At 35.0% G+C, this 27502-nt stretch overlaps 1 protein-coding gene across 1 annotated transcript in view; it reads right to left on the reverse strand.

The window, feature by feature from the left end:
* The window catches only part of UBR1 (ubiquitin protein ligase E3 component n-recognin 1), a 77887-nt gene that overhangs the window by 22527 nt on the left and 27858 nt on the right, over window positions 1-27502 (reverse strand). The window contains exons 6-30 of the mRNA XM_075713030.1: window positions 27131-27272; window positions 25445-25507; window positions 25013-25136; window positions 22905-23012; window positions 22361-22449; window positions 21452-21550; window positions 20655-20812; window positions 19934-20033; window positions 19502-19630; window positions 18482-18662; window positions 17471-17532; window positions 17115-17225; window positions 16140-16205; window positions 15862-15963; window positions 15202-15265; window positions 14662-14786; window positions 12733-12785; window positions 11622-11724; window positions 11057-11105; window positions 8878-9032; window positions 7802-7901; window positions 5982-6091; window positions 4576-4665; window positions 2762-2949; window positions 1417-1622 (exon numbers count right to left, since the gene is read on the reverse strand). Of these exons, the coding sequence (XP_075569145.1) occupies window positions 1417-1622; window positions 2762-2949; window positions 4576-4665; window positions 5982-6091; window positions 7802-7901; window positions 8878-9032; window positions 11057-11105; window positions 11622-11724; window positions 12733-12785; window positions 14662-14786; window positions 15202-15265; window positions 15862-15963; window positions 16140-16205; window positions 17115-17225; window positions 17471-17532; window positions 18482-18662; window positions 19502-19630; window positions 19934-20033; window positions 20655-20812; window positions 21452-21550; window positions 22361-22449; window positions 22905-23012; window positions 25013-25136; window positions 25445-25507; window positions 27131-27272 (2777 nt within the window). The remainder of the gene's footprint in view (window positions 1-1416; window positions 1623-2761; window positions 2950-4575; window positions 4666-5981; window positions 6092-7801; window positions 7902-8877; window positions 9033-11056; window positions 11106-11621; window positions 11725-12732; window positions 12786-14661; window positions 14787-15201; window positions 15266-15861; window positions 15964-16139; window positions 16206-17114; window positions 17226-17470; window positions 17533-18481; window positions 18663-19501; window positions 19631-19933; window positions 20034-20654; window positions 20813-21451; window positions 21551-22360; window positions 22450-22904; window positions 23013-25012; window positions 25137-25444; window positions 25508-27130; window positions 27273-27502) is intronic.

Raw genomic sequence — 27502 nt, forward strand, 5'->3', positions numbered from 1 at the left:
AAATACATATAATTCAATCTACACAGAAAAATTCTCACTTTTAACTTTTAATTATTATTTAATATTATAGTGTCCTTGAATCAAACTAGTAGTTTTATGATGAGATGTGTATCCACCTTGGGGTGATTCCACCTGAACAACATTTACCTAGGCTGTATATCAAGTAGGACAGAGCCAAAAATTCTAACAAACATGGGAATAATTAGTTTACCTTCTCCTCAGCCACAAAACCAGTTATCCTGGTCAAAGAATTAGGGTGGCTCACTAAGCTCCTTTCTTGACAAATCCATTTTTGACATTTCTTATTGCTTTATTGTCTGTCTGTATTTTTTATATTGTCTTGTAAACTAATAATAATAACTATCAGCCAACATACTTCTGGGCATCCAGGCTGGCTGGAATACTCAAATTTTTAGTACTTTCTCATTTCACTTCTGGGTTTTGGTGGGTTTTTTTAGACGAATACTTGTTTGCCCTTCTCAGCCTTCTGAGATCTCAACTGTCTTCTATGCATTTTAAAAAATAATTAAAGATTATGCTGAAGACAACGGTTCTGATAGTACTTTCAATATTTAAGAATTGGTGAAAAACACTGAAGTTATCTAGATATTGTTTCACCTTTTCTTATCCTATTCCAGACTGTATTTCTGTCTTGTTAAAATTAACAGCCATGAAGCATCTGATCTTGAATTATTATTAATTTTCTTTTTCAAAAAGAGAGCAAAAAAGTTAGTGAGTACTTAAGCTTTCCCTTTTCTTTCATTTCCTTAAGTAACTGACCAAAATCTTTCTCATGTTTAATCAACTGTTACTTACAAAAAAATTCTGGTTAGCCTTTGTGTTTCCTCCTACCGATGTGCTATTATGCAACTCTAACTCTTGTGTTTCTATTATTCTCTTGTATTAATTTTTTTCATTCATCAGATATCGCATGATCCTTGCTCACACTTTTCCATTTTTTTTATGTTGCTGTTTTTATTACTTCATGGACATGAAAAAAAACAACCTAAAAAACCCAAACCCTCCTGAGGCTGCCATATTGGCCTCTGATAGTATTCATGTACTTCCTCCATATTGGGAAAATTTGCTGCTGTACTTGAACAAACAGGAACTATTAACATTCTTGCATGTTTTCCACAGTGACCACTCCTACCAAATGTTTAAGTTTTATAAAACCTTCTTGTGAAATTAAAGCATTTTCTGATTTCCCAGGGACAAATCAAAATCTTCATACACTTCTCATTTTTAAGTTTTAAAGCATGGATTTTAGAACAATTTAAAATTTTTCACTGTCTTTTTATTAAGTAGGGTAAACCATTTAGCGATCTGATTAATACAGAGTTTAATTAGGTTCAAAGGGTATGACCTCTAGGTACAGAAATGCTTGTAGTCTAAAAGAAGAAAAACAACACATACCCCCTGAGAGTTCAGGAATTCTGCTCCTATTCTGAGTTAAGGCAGTTGATTTCTGGACGCAAGCAGATAATACCATGGCAGCACTTTCCAACTTTACTTCCTGCTCCTCCTGACAAAGAATACAGGTCAGAACTTCTTTCTCAGCAACAGATGGACCTCGTTTGGGACCCAAAGCAATTTTGGAGTAATCAATTGCCGAAGACACACTGTAAGACCATAAGTGACAAGATATAAAATAATCAGATGGCTTTTTCTAAACAAACTTATTCTTCCAGGCATCTAAGAATGTCATACACTGCTAACATTTCTAGTTTTATACCAAAGCAATTTACAAAATCAAATGATGACCAAACAATGAAGAAACACCTCAATCCTTACTAAAATGCAGTATTCTTTAAAAACAGAAAGTGGAAGCCAGCTAATATAGAATAACATGATGAAATGGATTCAGTCAGTGGGAAATTCAGGATGCTGTATTCAATGTAAATTGGATTAAATGTGTTTTATTCTTACAGACACATTGTTTCCCGTTCTTGATGAAAATGTACTGAAAATTAATGCTACTACCTTAATTCAACACTTTGTGACACAATAAGCCTCCATTTTTTTAAAAATATTCCTTATTCTAGAGTTCAACAAGGATTTATAGAACACGATTTATTAAAGATCAAAGCACACAGCAGTCATCTATACTTTTTTCCCAGCAGGTATCTCTGTTTTCCCTGATTAGTTTTGTGCAGCCCCAATTAGACCAAAGTTAGGAGTTTTATTAGGCATACTATGTTTTTGAAGCACCTCTAGAACAGGAGCAATCCATATCAACAAAATTATAACCAATATAAACCAAACATCTTCAGTATGAAATTAGATTTTAAAAACTAATGAACAGAAATATCAGCGACTTGAGCTACAAGTAGTATATTTTCCTCTTTGCAACTTAACCTTAACGCATATTGACTTTCAGATTCGTTCCAAGTTAAATACTTAAGTTTTCATAAGGTAGACTGTCACCTCCAAAATTAGTGTTGTCAACTCAGCACCTTTCAAATGACATTTTTTCAAATGGTAATCAATATAAGTATCAAACATTTGAAGAAATAATTAAATTTCCTTATTATCTTATGCTGCTCTACAAAGCGAGTCCACTGTTCTTACATTAGCATACACATGCTAGTTTACATATAATTCTGTAACAGAAGATGACTTAAAAGTAAACAGAAACACAAGTTTCCTGACTGGGATAACACAACCTGTCCCTTGAACGTACTTTCAAAATTTTTACGTAGCATAATGAACCAGGTAATGGAACTCTTTCCACCAGAACTCTGGACATCTTTTTTCTTACCTTTCTTCCTCCATAATAGCATCCTCTTTCCCCTGTGCCTCCAGTGTGTTTTCATACAGGAGCTTATGGGTTTCAATGAAATTCCTCTGCAACGCAGACATCTGGGCCATTATCTTCTGACGGTGCAACCTAGCTGCTTCTGCCTTTCTCTTCCGCTCAGCTTTCTCTTTATCCTGAGTGCTCTGTGTCTTACAATAAAAGAGAATAAAGAAATCACAGGCAACTGAGAATGTCAAAAAAAATGAGAAGAATCTTCCCCTAAGTATATGCATTCTAACTACTGGCATCAAATTCCTTAACTGACAACGCTTTAATGATTTTTAAAAGAAAAAGTTAACTGCTATCTGAAAAATGTAAAACTAAGGTTTTAAGTGTTGACTGTGTTCATTAACATAGTCAGAAGAAAGATTTTGAGGGGTCCACAAAAGGTGACTAGTACAATCCCTTGCCCAAAGACAGTATCAATAATACCTGATCCATTTTAATTAGGTGCTTGATGTTCTTAAGAAACTTTGGATAGGTAACATCACAAGCCTCCACCAGTGTTTGGTTATTCTCCCCGTAAATGAAACCTCTATTGAGTACTGAGCATCACCCTTATAGGAATTTAAGAAAATTTTATTTTGATCTATGGATGACATAGCAAACAGATTGTTCCTACATTTTTGTGGCAGCATTTTATGCATCTGAGGATTGTATTTTCCCCTGTTCTTCTTTATTGTAGACTGGAAAACTATTCTTCTTCCAGTATTTCCTCATTTATCATGTTTTCAAAAACTATAAACAAAGTACGTATATGCTTTGGAAATATAGAATTCAAAAAACACAGGTAGACTTAATTAAAACATACAGAACCTAATTGGTCTTATTCAATTACTTAAGGCACAAATTCAACATAATGCACATTGCTTCCATTCATGGTACCATTACTTTTTGAGGAAGTGAAACAACAACAAGTTGCTCCACAAGTAGTGGAATTGTAAGTCTCATTTCTTACTGACTTTCGTATTTTGTTCCCTTACTTTACCAGATACCATGACATCTTTCTCAAAAAAAGAAACACAGCATATGCTGTGATAAGTTTAAAGCTATGCATGCAATGACTAGCCAAGAGATTGTTTGGCAGCAAGCTATTGCCAAACAGAATGTGTAAGAGCAAACCAGCCTGTCTTTGCTTGCTAAGGGTAATCAGGTTCTTCTTTTCTATTCAACTGCCAATTTAAAAAAAAAAAAAACCAAACCAACAAACAAAATCGCCCCTCATGGGGTTGCAGTAATCTTTGAAATCTCCATTTCACTGGGTCCACTGGATTCAAAACTTATTTTGAGGGAAGGGGATAGAGACTGATACACTGACAGAATAATGACCTAAGCCTGATGTCTTTATACAATCAAGGTAAAGCAGATTAACCTCTTGGTAGGTCACAAATTACAAGTCATCATTTTAAGTGGATCTGTATTTCTAATTATTGCACAATGACAACACAATAGAAAAGGTGGTCAAATCATAAAGATAAGAAATGGAGAAATGAACACAAATTACTACTTCTCCCCTCTCAGTTGTTTCACTTAACTTGGAAGTACAACCAAAACCACATTAGCTGCCGAGAACTCCAGGAAACATGCTTAGCATAAATTTCATTTATTAAAAATACTAATCTTGAGACCTAAATCCTATTTGTAGACAATACATCAGAAAGTAATATTTTTTTAAATTATCACTTTAGGCAACAATAAATTTAGGCACCTTTTTGAAAACAGCCATTCAAAACATTAAATACAAGGTTTCCATTGAACTTTTTTTTTATTATTACCTCATCAACTTTTGTAGCTTCTGAGCCTGATGTAGCTGCTACTGTTGCCAAACTAGATTTTTCTCTCAATCTTTTCACTGTGTCAAACATCTAGGAATAGAGACTTAGATGTTAAAAATAAAATGCAACTTGGTTCTTATTACAATATAGACAGGATTAAAGCTCTTGATGTTTAGTTTCACATTATTTTCAGATTTTCAAATGGATGAAACCGACTACCATACTTTTGAATAACAAAAACATCTAACTGAGACCATACGTGCACTCCTGTAACACTGCTGCGTCTGGATCCTAAACCTGACGAGCCCTGCTCAGGATGACAGAAAGTAAAATTCTTCCAGATTTTCCAGTCTTCTAGCACTAATACTGCTAAGCAGCTAAAGCATCTGTACATCAGAAGAATGGATAGAGACTGCTAGCTTATTTCAAGTAGGCGAGATGTTTATCACCCCATGGAAATAGTCACTAAAATCATGCAAAAACCTATACATCTGGGACAGAAAGCTTTCCAGCATATGCCCAGTTAATTAAAACTGAGCCTTCAATTTTCATTTACCACTTTCTCAGCTATCTTTACTTTAATAAGCATCTTGAAGTTTTGATAATTTTAAATATTCTACATTTGCTATACGTATCATTAAAAAGTTAAATATACTTTTAAAAGTACATTTTTACTTTGCCCTTAGAATTTTAGAATAACTTCTCAAAAAACAAATCTTTCAAACCTGCCTCCCTAATGTACCAGGATAGTCCAATTTTAGTAGCTGAGGATAGATTTTGGAACCCAACTATAGATTCTTACCCTCTTTTCCAGAAGCACTGTCTTCTATGTTTAGCCCCTAAAACAAGAAGCCCAAAATGGAACAGGACAGTAGTACTCCGGCTAAGCAGAAGCAGGAGCCTCCTACATTAGAGAGGTGTCACAGCTCTAGAAGCTTTTCCCATCTCTTACTGGGTAATGGCAGGGAGTTGGACGGAAAAGTTCCACAGGTCAAATATACGATGTGGCCATTAGTCAGATCCCTGTGACTCAAGTCTTAATACAAGCAGCCTCTAAAATGCTTTCCCAATTAATAAACTTTTACTTATCACTTGCTGTTATTTTGCAACAGAAATATGAGGAATAAAGTTTATGTATAAAAATGTCATTACAGAAATAAGTTATCTAAGCAAAAATTGACCCAACACTTGAAAGCAGCAATAGCAAATACAATGACTTGTACGTGTTAACACCGTATTCAAGAAACTATCTCATCTGGGGCGGGGGGAATGTTCCAACAGATTAAGCTTCTCAAGAAATCACTGCACAGCTGTAAATGCTGGGTTATATGCAGGAATCTTAATATCCTTCATAAAAGCTTGCTAAATTACTAAAACCAGATCATACTTATCTCCCCCTTGTATACCTGTAGTATCCAATTGACTGTGTCCTTCTGTGCCTCTAACTGAGGAACTCTCTTTAATTTTTCCAGAAGCATTAACACGTTCACAGCATTCAAGGCCGAGCTTCCCATTCCTTTACAAAGGAGAGAAAAAACAGGAAAGCATGGATCTTCAGGGGGGAAAAAAAAAAAAAACCCTCAACATTTTAATGTATTTACAACCACTGACATGCCTTAAAATATTGCTAATTATATAACACATACATGGACACAATCTGTGGAGTTACATTTCTGTTTTCATTTCATCTGTTAAATGTTTTCATTCCAGTTAAATATAGTATAATCTTTCCCCCTTGTAGATCAATCATTTTTGCTACTTCCAAGAGCAGAAGTACAGACAAAATCAGAATTGTCTTTCACTTCAAGGAGAAGCGGAAAGCTCTTATAGCTTACATAAATTTGCTAACAGCTCAGTGTGCACAAGTTTATTTCTATCACAAAAACTATTATAATTACAGCAGTTATGTGCTTCCTCACACCTTGGTAACAGTTTGTAACATTTAGGCCATTCTCTAACACAAGCATGCTTTAAAATTGAGACCATTCTCTTCAATTATATTTCTTTCACAGTACTTTCCATTTGAAATTAATTTGCACATTTTTAGAAGTGAGACAAATACATTAGGAAAATTAAAAAAAAAATCACTTCTCAATAAGAGTTTTCTTACAAAAATACTGATTATTTTTGCTTCCCTTTTGTATAAATGGGGCTTTGGTTTTTCTGGTTATGCAAAACTAAAGTTGGCAAAGAATTCTCCAATGTCTCAACTGTAATTACTTTTAGTGTATTCCTATAGTTGACATAAAACTTCTTAAACAGAAATACCTTCAGTGTGATGATAATACTTCTTGTTCAACAGTAAGAAAAAATTGAAAAAATGTTAAATGGGAGTGTTTTTCAAACTCAATGACACTTCTTTATACAACATATTTGAAAAACTAAATAAAGGCAGTTCAGCAGTTTATGTATTTATTTATTTATGCAGGAGGTATTTAAAAGTCCTGTAGATGTGGTGCTTAGGGACATGGTTTAGTGGTGGTCTTGGCAGTGCTAGGTTAACGGTTGGACTCTATGATCTTAAAGGTCTTTTCCAACCTAAATGATTCTATGATTCTATGCTTTTACTTCACAATTCTTATCTCTCAAGTGACAACTATGTTATCTTGATAATGGATTTTTTTTTATTTATTTATTCCTACACAGTGAAGCAGAAACTCTAGGTAAGACAGAAGATTATTTAGAAAATGTAGATTCCAACTCCCACTCACTAGTCTTGAATGTAAGATTAGGCAGTGCTCTGTAGGGATTTGGAGAAGTAGAGAAAAAGAAAATAGCGCACTTCATAGCCACTAAGTTTTAATTCTCTCATCACTACCATAGTAAAAGGCTTTATCTTTCAGGTAAATCAATAATTGTACAGCTCAGGAGTACAAAAGATAGAGACAGTTCATTTAAATCCACTGTCATTTTTCAAGGAGTTTTTAGTTTCTATTTCAATAATGTTCTTGCAAAGGAATAGCCATTTTCAGTTATCTAACACCAGTATTACATTTCCATTTCTTTCCCACATCTCCTCTTCAACATATCAGGCAACTGGAACAAAGGAAGCTAGTCCAAACCTGGTTTCTTAATTATTTAAAAAAAAAAAAAGTTTTAAATTCTATAGCAAAAAGTAAATTCTTTCTGACTAAAATCACTGAATACTTTCCTCTAGTTTATTTTTGTCCTTACAAAATCAAGTTAGCCTAATTTATTCTGCCCTTTTAAAGAAAATGAAACATACGTGTTGCTTTGTGATAAAAGTCAAAGGTTACTTCTTCTTCTGGAGACTTCTGTAATTGCTGCTTCTCTTCTAGTAACCCTAAAGAAAGGAGATGAAGCACCTAAAAAGAAAAAAAAAAAAAAAAGAGAAAAATAGTAAATCTCATCCGCTGTTAGAGGTCTGGAAAACTGGCATATAAAATAAGTATGTGTAATATTGTTCTCTACTATATGCTGATTATATCCATGATAAAACACAGAAATGAGAAGTGGTGCATGGAAAGTGAAATAACAATGCACAAAATTTTCCTGCATATTACTTGCACTAAATTAATAAACTCGCACACACTTTACATAACATATGAATCTTGTAATTTTTCTGATACAAATCTACAAATATTTGGTTAATTCCATAATCCAAAGATTAACAGGTAATGCAAGGCAATTAAATAATCTATGCACTCTAAGTAACAAAACTGATAATTCAACCAGTCTGTAAATTCAGGTCCTGATCCTTTTAAAAAAAAAAAAAAAAAAAAAAAAAAAAAAGAAGAAAAACCACAACACCCAGACCTTCAACAATGTCAGTAAGTCCCTTTTTTTAAAGCATAAAGTTACTGTGGTAAAATGAAATGTTTAAATACTTACAAAATAATATTATTTCATGACTGAGGCCCCAAATACATTTAGATATTGGGTGACTTTGCAGCTTACAGGATAAAGCAATTCCAGTTTCTTTAAGATGATCAAAGGGTTACTTATTTGAACATGAAGTTTCAAGAAAAAGTTGAGGTAAGGAGAATTACATATTGAAACAGCTTCAGTGATGAGTCAATACAGGAAGGAAAGCAAAATAGAAAACTGAAGAATATTCCCAATTTAATACTACTGTGTTTCACATTTCTTATTATTTACATCCACTGTAAAATAGAAGTATTTTCTTTGTCAGTAAGATTTATAAAAACAGGTTTGGGGACAAAAAGTAAATTCTTATTATTCAAAGTTAAAGTTTATCTTTATACATTTTGATCTTATCATAAGCAGTTAACATGGTCAACACAGGTAAGACCACAGGAAGAAGGCCACAGCTAACCATACCATTTGGATCATAGCTTCAGTCCACAAGTGGGTTTCCAGTTCTACTGCTCTCTGAAGAATGGTCCGCAGTATGTGCATCATAACATCACAGTTCAGAATCCTCACCACATTGCTGAATGCAGGACTGAAGTCTGGAGGAGGTGGTGGTGGCAATGCTAGAAAATAGAGATGCGCAAATATATTAACAAACTGGCATCTCAAAGATTGCAGGCAAAAAGTAGAGAGCACAAACATACTAATTCCAGTGAAAGAACAACTGGACCTTTAAATTAATAAAACTACACTCAAACACAATTGTTCACTTAAGTCAGCTTTTATATTTAGCAAAACTAAGTACTTTTAGTAAGTTCTTACATAAAAGACATGCAAACTAAGCTAAACAATCAATCCCGAGTACTTAGTTGTACTGTAAATGCAAATCTTTAATACCATGCACTGCCTTATCATTTATGTATCACTAATAAACATACAGTGTTTCTGTTTTGCATCGGATATAAAGTTTTCAAGTAGTTAAACAAGAGTGAGCAGTGGGTCTTTCCAGAGTGTGGTGTCTCACATTAGTGTCCTATGCCTAATATGGCTGGAGCCCTAAGTTCTTCCTGCTACTGGGGCATTCAGATCATTTCTAGCTATGTAGGTTTTCTGAGCTAATACTGAAACTGTGTGACGTGGTGTTTCACACAGAAGCCACCTGGAATCTTGGCATCTGCTAACAGCAGCTCAATTAATGCCACAGCCATTCCCTACCTGGAAGCATTGACTTAAGTCTTCTTTTGGTACCTGGATGCCTATTTTCAGAAGACTTCTATGAATGCAGTGTCTCTGAAACCATCAATCTTTTGACAGTTTAGACTGAATGAATTATAAAAAGTTACTGACAAAGACAACACAGCCACATAAAAGCATATGCACGAAGTATCTGCAACAAAATGGGTAGCCTCAGGGGAATACACATCAACGTAAACAGTTACCTTTGTATTTTGGAACTGTATTGTCTGATTACATGAATGTAAGTTTCTGACAACTACATCTGAACATTTGCATTTTTTAGAAGTCCTACACAATAAACATCCCTCCTAACATTTCAAATTGCTAAAATGAACAGGGGAAAAAATATTAAGAAGGTACTATTGAAAAATCTGTCAACAGTATAAAATAAATAGTGGAGGAAGAAACCGAAAGTAATCCAAAGATTTGTTTGTTCCTCATTTTCCAGCTGTCATAGTCTTCTAAGTTACTTACAACTACAGAAAATGACATTTTTTGCAAAGAGAATGTGACTTCCAATTTAACTGTGTCCCTCCTAAATGACAATGCCAATTTATTCTTTTTCAGGTCCACAGTTTTTCAACTGAAAGGAACCCAAAGCAAATAAAATCTACTCAGAATGAATTTCACTATCTTCGGTATGAAATGCTGTAGTGCCCTGATTGCACACAAAAATCAAAATACGCTTTAGAGTAGGAAGTAAAGATTAAGGTATTCAACTAGAAGGGCAATCTGGGAAAAGAAAAATAATTCTATCTGTTGCAACTCACAAAAGCAGGCGATAGTTGATTTTATTAAATTGTTCATTGTACTTATTCAGCTTACAAAGTCTTCCACAAATCAACTCAATTAATGCTCGTGACTTGAATGGGTAAACTCCAAAGGGAAATAACATTTGTGTTACAATAGAAACATGGGGGTTTATTGTTATATGTATTTGCAGCTTCTAAGAAAGAAAATTTTTATTTATGAAACTTAAGTCTCACACTACTTACAGAATGGATATGAGCACTATTTCCTGTGGCAACCTTCTCTACATGATGTTATTATTTCTCAATATTGTGCTAGAGAATCTACTCACAAAAACTAAACTTTTGCCTCATAGTTACTCCACCATAAAAACTCTTAAGTTGTTCATTTTGTCAATGGGCACTATGTCATGTTTATTTGTCTATATGGGAATTAAACTAAAAATTCCAAAACTCCTATCTTCATGTTAAGAAAAGGAAAAAAGATAAAAGAAATGTCAGGTGCTAATTAATTACAACTACCACAAATCACAACAAATTTAATATGAACTCAACTATCCATGATTAAGTCACAAGATATCTCCCAAAGCTCATTTTATATGCACAACTACATACACTACTGAATTATCACATTTGTTGAGTCATCAGTTTCAAATTTTTACCTTCATCTCTGTTTTCTTGTTTCCTTCTTTTCTTTTGTGTATGTTCAGCCTACAGAAAAAGTAGTTTTGTTATACCAGCACCTCTACAGAAGTACACAACGAAACAATGAGAAACCCTAAAGTAGAAGGGTGGCAAGATGCATAGTCAATACTTGGTCATGTAACTAGAATCTTTTCTGAAATCTGTTTAACAATATTGCATTTTGCATTTCCATTTGTAGTAAAGATAAAGAATTGGACATACTTGCTTCCTCAATAACAGTTATAAAAGCAAAGTTTGGGGTTTTCCAGTTCAAAGGTAATTCTTACCATATTTTGTTCTTGGCATAAACAGAGTTAATACAGAAGTCACCATAGGGAAAACATTAATGCAAACCATACCATGTCAATTTGTACTAACAATCTTATTTTCATTAGAAATTCAATTTTTAAGTTAGCTGCATATACTCTTTACTGAATCAGTTTCTTTATATTCCATTAATCCCTTTGATCCAGCAAAATTATTTAGACATTGATAAGTATGTACTATTTTTTAACATTTGAGAATGAATCTTACACTGCTTACCTTGCTGTGCTGGGTCTTAGTGTAGTGGTAAAAGAACATATTGAACTCCTTCAAGCATTCATCTTTCAGTTCATAAACTCCATGGCCAGACACACCCGGTTTCCTTACAGAGAAATATTTAATGACATACAGATTAATAATGTATGTTCAGCACATCTTTGAATGTAAACAAACCAGTAACATTTTCTAAGGAAAAGCTGATAAGAAGTGGAATAGTGATGGCTGCTTCATTAACTTATAAAAAGCATAGAGTGAGTACAGTTATCAGTCTTTAATTTTCAAGATTGTTTACTACTGGAAATCCTACCCAGCAGCAAAATATTTCTAGTCTATACCATCTACAGTACATATAGCCTCTTACAGGTAAATTCTTTTTAACTTTATGGCTTAGAATTTCAGACATTGGATGTTATTGTACAAAATTCATTACTTCCATTAACCAAGGTACGAAACAAGTAATAGAAACAGCTACTTTCCAGCCAGTGGGATTTTTTGAACCTTCCGTATAATTCCCAAAGCAAAATTACTAGGTACACCTACAGGTGCCCTTGATTAAACATAAACAAGTGAACTACATGAAACTTAAAATAAGGTATACTAAAATAATTAAAATTACATGACATTTTTGTGACAAAAATAGCAGACATTTGAACTAGTTTTTCCTCAACTGCTACAACTAATTGTTATATATTTGCATATATAAGTTAAAAAAAATTAACTCCCATCTGAAAGTTACAGCAAGTTAGCAACTAAATAACATCTAAACCAATGATGAGGTGGTGGTTGCCATAGGTACAATGAGTTGTTACAGTTCCCAACCACCTTTGAAATAAAATGAATTTTGAAGATTTTCCTGCTAGGACTTGAGATTACTAAACTCCTGAGACTCCTCAAACTGAATATGAAGAACGAGGTGGGCAAAAGGAGAGAAGCAGCAGCTTCAGACACTCCATACACTTTTCTATCCTATGCATATTTGAAAGCATATCTATTTCAAGACAGCAAAATACTCCCTGAACAGAGACTGTGCAGTACCACTTGTTTAACCCAAACAATCTAAGAGATCTTATTTCACATTCAAGATACTTACAAAACGATATCAAGAACTTACTTAAATGTAGCCACTTTATCAATTACATTCTCCAAGCCAGTTTCATTGTTCTCCTGGTAAAAAATTTAGTTTGAGATACATACATAATGATTCAAATATCTTCAGTATTATGCTAGGTGTAACAAAAATAGACATACAGATTTAGATTCCCTAATTCATGAATTAATATATTTTGCCCACTGTTATTCAGAAAGCAGATATTCGTAATTGACAAGTTACAAGCAAGTACCAAAGACAGATAAGACATCCATTTAATCATGTAAAATTTTATTTATAACAGAGCTGATCTCCAGAAACAGAGCAGTGCCTTACCCAACCTCAATGTAGGGAAAACCAGAGTTTTAGTCTCTTAAAACAGTGAATGTGGATCACCCATTATTGGTTTCTGGTAATATTCCAGGCTATTTAATTTACAATAAAACTGAAGTTTTTTGCATTGATTGCCAGCCCTGAAAACTTGCACAGGCTATAAAGTCTAATGCACATCCCTCTCCTTTGCTTGAATTTTCAACAGTTGGAATAGAATAGCAGGGAAATCTGTGCTTTCAAATAGACCTGTACAATACTTGACTTCCAATGGATCTGCACAGGTTTAAGTGGATGGGGGGATTGAGTGCGCCCTCAGTAAGTTTGCAGACGACACCAAGTTGGGTGGGAGTGTCGATCTGCTTGAGGGTAGGATGGCCCTGCAGGGGGACCTGGACAGGCTGGACTGATGGGCCGAGGCCAACTGTATGAGGTTCTACAAGGCCAAGTGCCGGGTCCTGCACTTCGGTCACAACAACCCCATGCAACGCTACAGGCCTGGGGAAGAGTGGCTGGAAAGCTGCCTGGCCGAAAAGGACCTGGGGGTGTTGGTAGACAGCCGGCTGAACATGAGCCAGCAGTGTGCCCCGGTGGCCAAGAAGGCCAACAGCATCCTGGCTTGTATCAGGAATAGTGTGGCCAGCAGGAGCAGGGAAGTGATTGTCCCCCTGTACTCGGCGCTGGTGAGGCCGCACCTCGAATACTGTGTCCAGTTTTGGGCCCCTCAATACAAGAAAGACATTGAGGTGCTGGAGCGTGTCCAGAGAAGGGCAACGAAGCTGGTGAAGGGTCTGGAGCACAGGCCTTATGAGGAGCAGCTGAGGGAACTGGGGTTGTTTAGCCTGGAGAAGAGGAGGCTGAGGGGAGACCTTATCCCTCTCTACAACTACCTGAAAGGAGGTTGTAGTGAGGTGGGGGTTGGTCTCTCCTACCAAGTAGTTAGCGATAGGAAAAGAGGAAATGGGCTCAAGCTGCGCCAGGGGAGGTTTAGGTTGGATATTAGGAAACATTTCTTCACAGAAAGGGTAGTCAAGCATTGGAACAGGCTGCCCGGAGTGGTGGTGGAGTCACCATCCCTGGAAGCATTCAAAAAACGGGTAGACGTGGCACTCTGGGACACGGTTTAGTCTAGTCTACCCTTGATTGGTTTAGTGTGGACTTGGTAGTGTAGGTTAATGGTTGGACTCGATGATCTTAAAGGCCTTTTCCAACCTAAACGATTCTATGATTCTAAGTGATCAAAATTAAAGGATCAAATTTATTGATGGTACACAGGGCAGAATGGAATCCAGTTGAATGGTCCTACAGGGCCGAAAGAAAATAAATTTAAAACTTGTATTTTTTAATCTAGGAAGATCACAGCTGAATATTCTAAAAAATTCCACCTCTTCATCAAAAAGCACAATCCCCATACAAGCCTTTTCAGATTAGGCCATACTTGATTCCATGACATTTACTTTCACATCAGTCCCTTTGTCATGCTATTTTGTAATCCTGAAACCAACATTTGAGCTTTATATCAGAAATAAAATGCTTCCATATAAAGATATGGCAAATAAAGAAGAAAGAGACATAAAACAAGGAAAAATAAATTAAGAAAAAAGTAAATAAACCAGGACTCACATTTTCAGGCAATGACTTGGTAATTGCACTGTGAGCCATTGGTTCAATACATAACAGATGGATGATTTCTCTTATGGTAACATCTTCTTTTGTCACATTACTCACTCCAGGCACATATCTTTCCCCTACCAGAATGAATCAAAAGGGGAAGAAGGGCAAATATGATAGTTATAAAGCAATTCTGAATTTTACAGAGATAAAGCTGGGATATTTCATAGTATAAGTTTGCATTTGCCAGAATCCTATCCTAAGTGTCTGAGAGGAAAAATGTTTTTTAGCCTAGCTTCCTAACAAAATGGGCAGAGATAAAGTTTCTCTTCATATTCTACTTTAATAGCCAATTACGAAGTTATCTAACCACTTTTTTCACTATGCAACCCCTATTGCTTCTGGTTGACAAATACTTGTGTTACTGAACCATTTTAAAACAGGCATTCTCCAGTATCCTCTGCATACCATCTATATTAAGGAAAGTCATCAAGCCTGTTTTGTCAAACTGTAATAATCCATTACAACAACAACAGACAGAATGAAACTTACCCACAACATAGATGAGAATCTGTAGCATCTCTTCTATTAACACATTACATTGTTTGATCAAATCCTATAAGAATCAGAAAAAACAGGTTTTTTTTAAAAAAAAAAGCAGGAAAAAAATCTGTCAAGTGACACTGAGCTCAGCTTTCAGACACACTACTTTGCTGAAGCGCTGTACTGTAAGAAGAAACCTCCATTCTAACAAGCTGGAAAAAATGCCTGTGCTTGTAGAGGAGATATTATTCTGCAACTGAAGTGCAAGATTCATATGCAGGAAAAGAAACAACAGCTAAAAAAGTATCCCAAATGAAGCGTTACATGAAAGTTCAAGCCTCAAGAAGCAGCACAACAATCCAAGACGCTCCCAGCCAAAATAAGAACACATAATAGGCTTAAGAGACAGAAATTTTAGAGAGAAGTCATTTACGTGGATTTTGGTAGATGCCCTATGAAATAAAGGTCAAAGAGGGCAAAACCTGCTTGCTAATTTTGAGTAAGCCTCTACAAATTCCAAATAATCATTTATCTGACCACTAGGTCCTGTGTTGACTGACTTTTAGTGTGGGCATAAAAATGCAGTTATCAATAGTAGCTATTTTTTCTTATTTGTGTTCCATAAACTCAAAAACCCCAAATTAATCAGCAGAAATACTTGCTACTTACCTGATCTTTGGTGGGCTTTATCTTTTTGAAAGCATCAGCAAGCTCATATCTCTGCAGTATCAGGAGGAGGAACTGGTTTGGATCCATAAGAGATGCACCTATCTATCAAAAAAACCAAACTAATATGAACATCAGTTACTATGACAGTTCTTCATTAATTATGAAAAATACTCTTTTACCAAGAAAAAATTTTAAAGACATACGAATTTAATTAGGAAATTAAAGAAATTCCATGAAAGTTTTATGAGTCAAGCAAGCAATGATTCAGAACATTATACCTGGAGCATGATGATGTCTTTATCATACATCTCTTCTCTGCATTTAACATCTTGGTAATAGAACACCTGAGGAATAGGAAAACAAAATTTAAGTAGAGAAGCAATACTATCAAATGTGCACCAGTTAATGTCTGAGGCTTTTTTAAACTGTAGAGCACCTTTATTGAGTACGGGAAAGTCCTGTGTTTCTGTCAAAACACACGTGTACTTTGATGGAAGTGAAAAATGTTTTTTCACCTATCCAAAGAAAGTCGATGCTGTACTTCTTCATACCCCTTTCCAAGACAACCTATTTCTCATAGCTGCTACTGACTAAAGTCAAAACATCCTCCTTCTCCTACCTCAGTTCTCAGAGACAATTCTACAGGGGCTACCAATATTTACTTTGATTTCACCAAACGGTCCTGCAAAAGGTAAACACAGAAAATTTCTGCCAGGGGTGGGGGGGGGAAGTCAAAGCAGGCAAAATACAAGTACTTAAGGATAGACTCTTCCTTTTACCATTACTCTTTCAACAAAAAAGCCTGTAAGTATTACAAAATGTTTATTATGTCCAGTTATGTGGCACTCAAAAGTTTAGTATGAGATTAGAATAGTTTAACTTTTGCATATAGTGATTACCATACATGAAGAGATTCTTCCAACTTTATGTTATAAGCAACAGTACTTATGCAGCGATTTCTTTATCAGATCTGAAAGTAGCTTACAGTAGATGTCAGTAACATTAATACCATTTCACAGTCAGGAACAGTCATAAGAGAGATGAAAATACTTGTCTAATACAGGGAGGCAAGCCATTGATGAAGCTGGAAATAAAACCATCAATAAAACTCCCACCTAGAAACCTTTCTATTTAGTGTAGGTGACCCCCATGACCTCTTTCTGCACTGGATGAAACCACTGTTGGGAGCATTACTGAGAGACACTTGCATACACCATTAGGACCAACTCACTACTGAATGTTGTAGGGAGTACCTGACTTATCAAGGAGAGCCCATTCCTTCTCCACATCTCTGCAGCCACCTGAGCAACCAAGACAAGACATCGCAAAGGATATTCTACTAGCAGCTCCACTTGAAATTCTTCCTAGAATTTAAAAAAAAGAAGAAAAAAAAAAATCAAGCAAGAATAAATCTGTCAGTGATTTAAAAAGTGTAAGTCCTAATGAACAAAGACACATTGACAGCTGCAAAATAGGTTGTGTGTGTGTGCCATGAAATTTAGAGGATATAATTTTAGGCTTTTTCCTTCCCAGGGTATAAAACACAAGACGTGTTTGGAAATAAAAAAATAAAGAAAAGAAAAGAAAAAAAAAAGAAAAAAAATCTTACAGGAGAAACAAACTCATGTAATCTTGAGATGGTTCCAGTCTTGCTTAATCGTACATGAAGACCTACAAAACCAATAGGAAAAAAAATTAGAAAGTAAATCAAAAGTAAAGTTACTCCTCCAACCCATTCTAAATGTTAGCTAAATCATCTACAACTCAGAGAATTACAGAAAAATAGTACAAGTTTATTTAGGACAGACTTGTTACTTCCCCCCCTCTTTTTTTTTTCTTTTTTTTTTTTTTTAAATAGAAGATCTATTGTGTTATCACAACAGTTCTTACCAGTCTTACAGTCCATTATTTTGTTAATAAATCTATTCATTTAATGAATTCATTAAAACCATTTCAATTGAGGTGCTAAATAGTATTAGCAAAATTTTAATTTCACATTTAAATCATATGTCAGTAATAACTGAATTTCAAGACTACAAGGCTTAACAGATGGTATCTTGGTATCAATGATGTGATAAAGAATCTACAGCTTAATAATAGCATATGATTTCATTTGTATTCTAGAGAAAGTGGCAATCACCCACTGCTGTGGTCCTTTGTATTCTGACTGAAAATCTGTCCTGGCATGCTGCAAACACATGTCTTTTAGGAGGAGCATTTTAACAGTCCTAAGACATATGTGGCTGGAAAATAAATTCAAGATACAGTAATAATGAACATTCATTTAGGCAGAACAGGTAGAAATAGAAACAGAACCACATAAATTGAAATAGTCCAGAGAAAACTGAAAAATCTCATTAAAACATGAAACTTTTCCTTCTTGCCTTTCTTATCTCTCCCGTTTAAAAAAAATGTCCTCCAACCTCCATGGCAAATGGTTTTTTGAGAAAAACTTTCTGTTAGTGGGACATCTGGGGAACAGGGTTGCCTGATCATGAGAATGTCAGAAAGTCAGAGCTTGGCTTAGTGAAGCACTTAATCTAAACGCTTTCTAGAGTAAAGAGAGAGATGGATGATAAATGTAATTCAAATAGCAATCAAAACAAAACACATCACCTACCAGCAAGAGTCCTAGACAGCGGTAAATGTATGCTGACAGGATCTGCAGACACTCTGTAAGGTCTGCTCTCCAGGGTATGGCCACACAAGTGAAACACTGTCTTTTCCCGTGAGCGGCCATTTGTGCTGCACCTCATAACAGCTTTATGACATTCCCTGTAGGCCCTGAGCAACAGCTCTTCCTAGAATTTAAAATAAATGCATAGAGTTATATTTAAAAAACATATATATATGCTAAATTCCTCACCTGTTTTTTCTGACAGCATAAGCAGTTACTAAAAATCTACAATATAATTACTACTCTGCTTCTTAATACTGAGAAATACTACTGGACTGGAGCAGTGGAGCATCCACTAAAGCTAACTGAGAATATGCTTCTGTTCAAAAAAGCTGCTCTGTCAAATGGTCTAAAATCTATGTGCTTATTTAAGCTGCAATATTTTATTATTTTGCATAGTTTGCACCCCAAATTGGATCAAGAAGCTCCTGAACTGCTGTAGTTCTTCCTTTCTCTCCCTACTGAGAAAAAAAAAAAGAAAAAAAAAAAAAAAAGAGACCCACTTCAAAATATCTTTAAGTTAATAAATTGCACAATTTCCCCCCTTCCCCCAGCACAGGGATGAGCTTCAGCACTGATTAAAATTACTTACAGTGCGATTACCCAATTAGCACAAAGTTTCTGCAGTCCACTTTCGCAGTTAAAAATTAACACCATGTGCTTCAAAACCTTAAAACTCGACAGTGATACCATGAACCTAATTCTCAAAATCTTGAATTATGAGAAGTATTTTCTCTTTATGATTTGCCTGACACCCTTTGCAGCTTTGTCAGCTAGAAGATTATATTCTTCTGAGATACCTTCTCTCTTTGCCACACCACAGATTAATTCTTTCAGACTCATTTTTGTGGAGATCTGTATTGAACAATAGTGAGCTTTCTAAAAAAGCTGCTACTCAAAAAGCACCCAGGAATATTCACAAAAGGCACACATGTAAGAATCCCAGACAACTGATATACTTACATCACAGGCACACCACTCCTGGAACATCAAAAGAATGTTCTTGAGTTGCATCTGTATAGCAATAGCTGCTTCCCAGTCAGGATCCACCTCAATGTGCTGACCAATCTGTCTTTTTATCTCCTCCATTCCCTGAAACAGAGATGCCACAAAATACTCAAGCTAAATCCGTGATCACAGGCTTAAAACACAAAATCCCATAAGCAAACGGTAAAATATAGGTTGTTCAGATACATGTAGCTAAAATTAATGAACATTACTTCTATAAAGTAAACATTACTTTTTCACCTACCCAAGAAAGAGATTGAAGAATTAACCACCTTAATTGCCTGTTTATATCCACAGTATTGCTATGGATAAAAAGATGAGCAAACAGAAGTGCTGTAATATATTTATAACAGCATATTAGAAAGAAATTATTTAAATGTGTTGTACCTGCATGCAAGTTAGAATCCTTAGGAAAGAAACAAATCCGTCTAAAAACCGCTCCCTCAGACGGTCTGTCCATAACGTAGGCTTGCTGACTAAGACATACCTGTCCACAAAGAAAACATTATCATCTTTTGCTCAGCCTTCTCTTCTGCTTATACTTGTATTTAAAGTGTTCTTTGTATTAAAAGAATCAACAGCATCATCACATTACATCACCCTCCCCATCTCAAACTCCTCTTAAAATTTTCACCAAACACTAGAGTTGCTTGGTGCAACTCCATCATTTGAAATTAACAGAGTTTTTAATTCCAAGGTATTTGGGGTGGTTTGCTTTTACATTATTCAGTTTATTAGAGTAATTCAGGACCTGCAAGAGTGCAAAATACTATGCAGATGAGGATTATGCAGCTTCCCCAGAATGATAATGAGTAGAAGCCAGATTTCCCATACTGTCTTACAGCAGATATATTTTGTTTATTAATATAATTGTTATATGGAATGATATCAGTGAAAATCATAAAAAATTGTCTTTCTATAATATAATTTTGGTATTTGAAAATTTTAAGTTTCCACTGAAAAATGAAACATTGAAGTTTCATGTGTGTTTTTTGAAGGGTTTGGGTTTGTTTCTAAAGCAGTTTTATCATCAGATTCCTGAATTGAAACAGCTCATCCTACTGCCAGTTTTCTAAAAATCACTCTAGCTTCTCAGATTTACACTTACCTGAGGTCATATATTACTGCATATACTCGGTTCAGTTTGTCCTGACTGTAACCTTGGAAGTTGAACTTGTCATTTTTGTCTAGGTACTCTGGAAGCACTTCTAGGAGTGTCTCTGTAATGGTGGTGATTACATTTTGCTCTTCAATAAGATGTCGGGCCTGCAAGAAGAAAATGAAAAATTTTTCTTCCTATTTTTGTTGAAGCCAACTGTCAAAGTAATTTTCCCTTTGAACCCAGTATTTTTGATTAGAAATCATTTTAAGCAAGCTACAAAACCTCCCATAGTATTTATTATGTATGAACACAATTTCTATCAACTTAGCATGTTTGTTCACTCTGACAGCTTCAACGTAACAGACATGCTATTTTTTCTAGAAAGATCACATATAAAAAGGACTCCTACATTAGGATTTCAGGCAAGAAACAGATAATCCTCCCCCCAGGACTTAATGTATTTCAGCCACACAATAAGACATTTAACCATTTTTTTGCCCCCTCCCCCAAGGGGAAGTACATAAGAAGGTAAAGATGAACAGTAAATGAACACAGAAAGTTAATGCAGAGAACAATGCTGCCTCAAACTTCCACTTACTTGCTTTCCCTCTATCTTCTGTAATGAATCTTCACACAAACTCAAGCTCCTGCTTTCATATTGGCCTTAACAAGACTCAGAATCATTCATTTTCAACCCAGCAATGCATAAAGACTCTCTGCCAAGTATGACAGTCTGCAAAGGTGGCATTGCTAGCAATTCTCAAATTTATTTTACATTTGTAGTAGAGACAGGCTGTACATACCAGAGTAGGTACAGTGAACATCTGAACTGAGAGTGCTGTCACAGAGAGAACTCTGTCATGATCATCACTGATGTACTCTTTTTGCAATGCCTTGTAATACTAGGAAAAGAAAATATTGGGGAAATTAAATTAAAAAAGTGTTAATTAAAAGTGTTTACTTTTTAATTTGCAAGAATTACATCTCAATGTCCTTCTTCCTTTCTAATTGAAGCAGTTCTAACAACAAAAAACATCACAGTGTACTCAATGCACCAAAGCAATTAAATATGTGCCCCACTGCCTTAATACTGAAGATAAACACAAATTTAACTGTTCTGCCAGACTGGAACAAAAATATTTTTTCTCCTACAACCAGTCTTCCCCAATAAAATAAAAATCTAAAACAAGGATCAATAAAGACATTAACTTATAAAACAAGTCTTCCTCCTGCAGTGAACTGCATGGATAGTTATCCCACAGCTGTCTAGAACAGATGTGTACAATGAGTAATGTAAGTCTTCATTTGCTTTGTTTCAGTCCAGAGAAGACCATGAAGTGTCAAGTCTCCTTTATCAGGATTAAAAAGTCTCACCCTAAAACGAAAAACACTTGGTCTTATGTTTTGTATATTTCTTAACTATTGTATCTAATTTTTAAAAAGAAAGACCAGTTTCATTTGCAGTACATCTGCCATTTCAGAAGATACACAGAATACTAGCAATACCGCATTCAAAATGAGCATATATATCTACATGATTATAAGGAACAAACAAATGACATTGGAATTAATACACTCTATAAAGGCTGAGCTAGTTGTTGAAGCTCTGCTTGTTGAAAATTCATTATTTATATTGGAAAAATTTTCAGGTTTGGGGGAAATTTTACAAAGCTAGTAAAAATTCATAGCATAAAAAACAAATAACCATTTACCTTCACAAATTCCACAGCAAAAAGTTTTTTGTATTCCATTTCCATGAAAAAACTAGTGAAGATAAGTTCATGAAGAACCTTCCTTGCCCCTGTAAAGAGCCAATACAATGCACATCACTAGACTGTACGAAGATCCAGCTTTTTGTGGAAAAAAGAAACAGATTATTAAACTATAATTTTTTAAAAAATCATTAAAAGCCTTGAAATTATTATGAAAGATATGAACAAAGTTATTAATATATTTTTTTGTTTTTAACATTTATTGGTATGTATTTAAAACACAGGGTAAGCACCAAGTCACTCATAGTCAGGCTACATCTTGTGAAAAGATTCTTCAAAATACATAAAGCAGGGAAAATTTAGGAGGCAAATATATACCCAAAACATCAGTTATCTCAGCTGTAAAAATAAAGGCTGTATAAAAACACGTAATATAAAAACTACTAAGAAATGTAACTGCACCTGCATAGCACTTAATTTTACACATTTGTTACACACATGAAAAAATTGCCTCTTCAGTTCACAGCAACACGGATACACAAACCTTTATGAAGTTTTGCATCCCATAGCATCAACTTGCTTATGAAGCACGGCTTTTCAGATCCAGCTTCTTCTTTGAGACATATTTGACAAAAGATCTGGCGAAAGTCACCTACAGGGATAAAACTGTTCATTTGTACAAGAATACTTCAACAATTAAATTATATGAGCCAACAAAATGAGAATTACAAAATTCTGTTCTTTAAGAAAAAAAAGGCACTTGAGTCTCAATTATTTAAGTTTTTCTCAGTGAACACACTCCCACATGCTCTCCCCTTACTAATTTCTTCCTATTATTCCTACCTACTCTATCTAATAAATCCAGCAATGCAGAAGAGTATTTTAAAATTAAAAGCATTTAGACAGCTTTGCAAAGCAGATCCATAAGAAGAGTTCACTGTCAGCAGAGAAATGCACAGGCTAGGCAAGTCTATGCTGGTCCCTGCCTTGGGCCCTGAAAGTCAGTCTTTTGTAGAATTTCAGAACATTATTTTTTATTTTCTTGCACCTATCGGTACATATAGTACTTGCTGAGGCAGTTTTGGGGATCAACACATCAGAGTCACCTATGGGTTACTAATGTTCACAAATGAGCTCTTACATTACTAATTTCAAAAGGAAAAGCGGAGTGTCATGAATCAAGTTCCTGACAACCTGGAAATAAATAGTATTGACTGCTTCTTGATCCGTGTTCTACCACTTGAAGCAAAACCAGAAAAAGAACAGGAACCACCAGACCACCAAAAAGTTCAAGCTGAGTACAGAACATCAGGCTTTTAAAGCATCTACACATATAATCCAGAAGGACGAGGACAAGAATGTTAGACTTCAATCTTTGCGCTTGAAGACTCTCATAAAACACATTAAAGTATCAGTTAACCTGTAACAATTCCCTAATCCAAAATGCTACACCCAACATGGGAGACTCCTTTTCAGTTTTAGCTTATCTCATCAGCTAAAAAGGTAATGCTTAAAACCCTAAAATTTTGGGGATTTGCCAGGGCACCGACACAGACTTGTCTATACTCACAGAGTCAACAGCTGAATAATTAGCTATCAGTTGGTGTTTTAAATAGAGCAAATCTCATAAAATTGAAAATAAGAAAAATTGTCTAAGAAGAAAAATGTAGATAAAAATCAAACTTTCAGTAGAAACCTTGAAATAAACCACACAGTCAAAAATTTGTATCTATTAAAAGAACTGCCGGAGGAACTCGGACCAGCAAGAAAATACCATCAGTGAAATAAATACAAAGTTGAAAAGAACAGAAAGCTAGAATTTGTAAAATATTGTAAAGAATTACAGAAAGGTAAAATTCTGATATATTTCAAAAGGAAAGACTGGAAAGTAAGTGTTCAGAAAAGAAGGTAAGAAATTAATTTTATTATCCAAGCTTACAAGAGGCTAAAGCAGACCAACAGATTTACCCTATCAAGAAGGAGGATAAGCAGTGAGTAGAGTTTAATCTATGCATATTTGTAAAGTGAAAAGAAATTTTGTAATGGCTTTAGTTTGGCAAAACGCAGGTATGACAAAACCCAGTAACAGAAATAAAAATGAGATTGATTCAGAAGAGTCTTTTAAAACCATGAGCAAACACCAGAACAATGTTTGAAAGCTTAAAATAAAAAAGCTGGGCAAGTTTTTAAATTAAGGCTTTTGCTTGTTTGTTTTACTGACCCTGTCTAATTAATCACAGCTATCAAATCTGAAGCAGGAATTAATTCAAGGAGAGGATGTATGCTTTCACTGATGGAAATGTTCTGCAGCTTTCCACCAGCACTGGGGAGAGCAGCTTTTAAGCAAAGTCGTCTCTGAAGTAGGGCATGTGTTGCTGAAATTGAAGATAAATCTTCTAGAGGAACAGACAGAGCTCAGGCAGGGAAAGACATTTATTTTAGCAAGAATGAACAGAAAAGTACTGCTATTCATAACCATACTGATGGATATCAGCACCCATACTACCATATGATTTATTTACTAATTCGGACGAATGTGAAAGTATTTTAATAAGGGAATATCATATGTAACACTGCTAAAGACATTTTAAAGAGAATTAGTCATTCTAATACTGACATGGCATTACCATAACAAAAATCAGTTATGCTTACTTGAATAGCTCATGAGTTTGTTCAGCCAAGAACCAAGACGCAAGGCAAACTTCTGGTGAGCCATAACATCAGCATGCAGAACCTCCACATGAAGTGGTCGTTGAGAAACGTTTTCAGAATGCCTCTAGGAGTCAGGTAAATATTAGTAGATGTAAAATAAAGATAACATGAATTTTCATATTTGTCTTCACCACCCATTACTTCTCCAAAGCAAAAAAAAAAAGAAATCAGTTTGACATTCTATTTGTGAGGATATCTATCTATCTATACCAAATGTGGTGGGGTAAATTCATTTTCAGAAAGTTCACAGCAGGTTATAAAAGCATGGAAGTACTAAGTTAAAGACTGTACAGCAGACAAGTAAGTCTTTAGTATTAATAATGAGGTTGATTTGTTTGGTTTTTAAATGAGAAAAATATTTTAGGAAGTTACCTTGATTTCTTCTTTTGCTTTCTGACAAGCGGCATACTGTCCTGCCTTAACAGCTCTACGACCCTGTTTAAAGAAAATATTGAGTATGAGACCAATATAAAACAAACCCAAAATGTCACAAGCCTGATCCTTGCTATGTTTTTTATACTTAAAAGAAAAACAGGGACCAACATCACTCACGGTGCTTTTAGACATCTAGAAGCAAATCAAACACCATTATCTTTAGGAAAAAAGCTATTTTAATTAAATTAACAACAGAACAACAAAGGAAAGTCTGGGTATCTTAATATTATTAGATAAGGAAAATTCACGTACACACTAAAACAGATGAGAGGGATTTCTGCAGAATATTTTAAATAGAAACCACATCAACTTTCTTCCTAGCACAAAGTACACTGATCCTGAATTGCTTTTCTACAGTCTTTCCTACTATTTCTTACTTCTGTATATGAAATAGCAGGGTATATTATAAGCGTGGGTTTGATAGCTCTTTCAGTAAAGCCAAGCAAGGTCCAGCTTAGACCTCGTATTTCAGTCAAAGAATATCAGAGGTACAGGCTTCCAAAACAAGTTCTCCCCACGGCAGAATTTCACACGAGAATAGAGAAAGTAGGTGTATGTTGCGGAACTGTTATAATTAAAACAATATAACCTAGTCCTGTGCTGTAGCAGGTGCTTTGTAAAACAAGAAGTCTGATCAACTCTGGATCTAAAATTTAGGTTCCAATCAAAAGGAACCTTCATAATGGAAACCTTTAAAAGTTACTCTATAAGCATGCATGTATATACATATTTTAAAAAAGCTGCAACTGCAGGACGTCTAATTACATAAGACTGGCAATACTAACTAAATTCAACTAAACTTTCATTACCTGAACAAAGAGAAACACAAAGAAAACACAGTTTTTACTAATACTAGAATCCTTTATTAATCTGTAAGATGTTTTATATGTAAATATACAACAAATACATATAGAGCTATAGACAAAGTTTGTCTGTGTACAAACACGTGAGTTTCATACTTTTGTGATGTAAATAATATAGTTGCAATTAAGACAATCCAAACACTGTTCTTGCTTTCCCCACCCCCCAGGGGGGGAAAAAAAAAAAACAAACCCCACACATTACCAGTGTAAGGTCTTTACATGGGACATTAGTCTGAAAAATGAAGCAGTAACATTGTCAGGTTCACTCACATTCCTTCGTGAATACTTCCTGGTTTTATTTGCTTAATTTGAAGTTTTAGCATTTTCAAATTAAGTCTGAGCCAGAACAAGCACTAGCTCTTGCAAAATATAAGGTACATTTCTGATTAAATATAAGTGAATATGCATATTGCTGACATTCTCCAGACAAGTACTATTACAATAAAACATTAATCTCAGCTGAGAAGAAAAAAAAAAAAAAAGGTAAAGAAATTATGCCAAACATGAAAGGAGCAACTTCAGATAAATCAGCTCTTCCCTTTCTCAAGAAACTGGGTTTTTGTCCTGAAGAAAAAAAAAATAAGAATACAGTTCAAAAACTTTCTTGAAGCAAGTGCTGATTAACAGTTACTCTGCAATATGCCTTTCTCTCTCCTCAAGCTCCAGCATCCCAGAAACAAAGATTCTATGATCAAGAGACTATAGTAGCACTTCTTAATGATTAAAATGTTACTTTCTCCCATATCCAGAATGCACTAACCTCTTTATCTATGGCAGTAGTATGCAACTGGGCTTCACCAAGTTCACAGGCAAGTGCCCTTTGCAGGCTATAGATGACATGATCGTAAGAATGATGTTCATCATTGAAAAGGACACAGTAGTAGCTGTCTACCTTCTCTCTACTGGAAAAAAGCCAACATATCATCATACAAATAAAAATAAAATTGTAAATAGTGTCCTATCCAATACAAGCAACAGTTCACTTGATAGCTTGAAATATCAAATGCAAAAAAAAGTTATAGAAGAAAATTAAGCATGTTCTTAATTGTCAGACACAGCCCCCTCCTCATCTATACCAGAAAAAGCCACAGAAACCATGTACCAAGTACAAAAGAGTTTTTAAGTTACTTGA

Source organism: Pelecanus crispus, chromosome 6 (assembly GCF_030463565.1).
Source record: "Pelecanus crispus isolate bPelCri1 chromosome 6, bPelCri1.pri, whole genome shotgun sequence".
Lineage (NCBI taxonomy): Eukaryota > Metazoa > Chordata > Aves > Pelecaniformes > Pelecanidae > Pelecanus > Pelecanus crispus.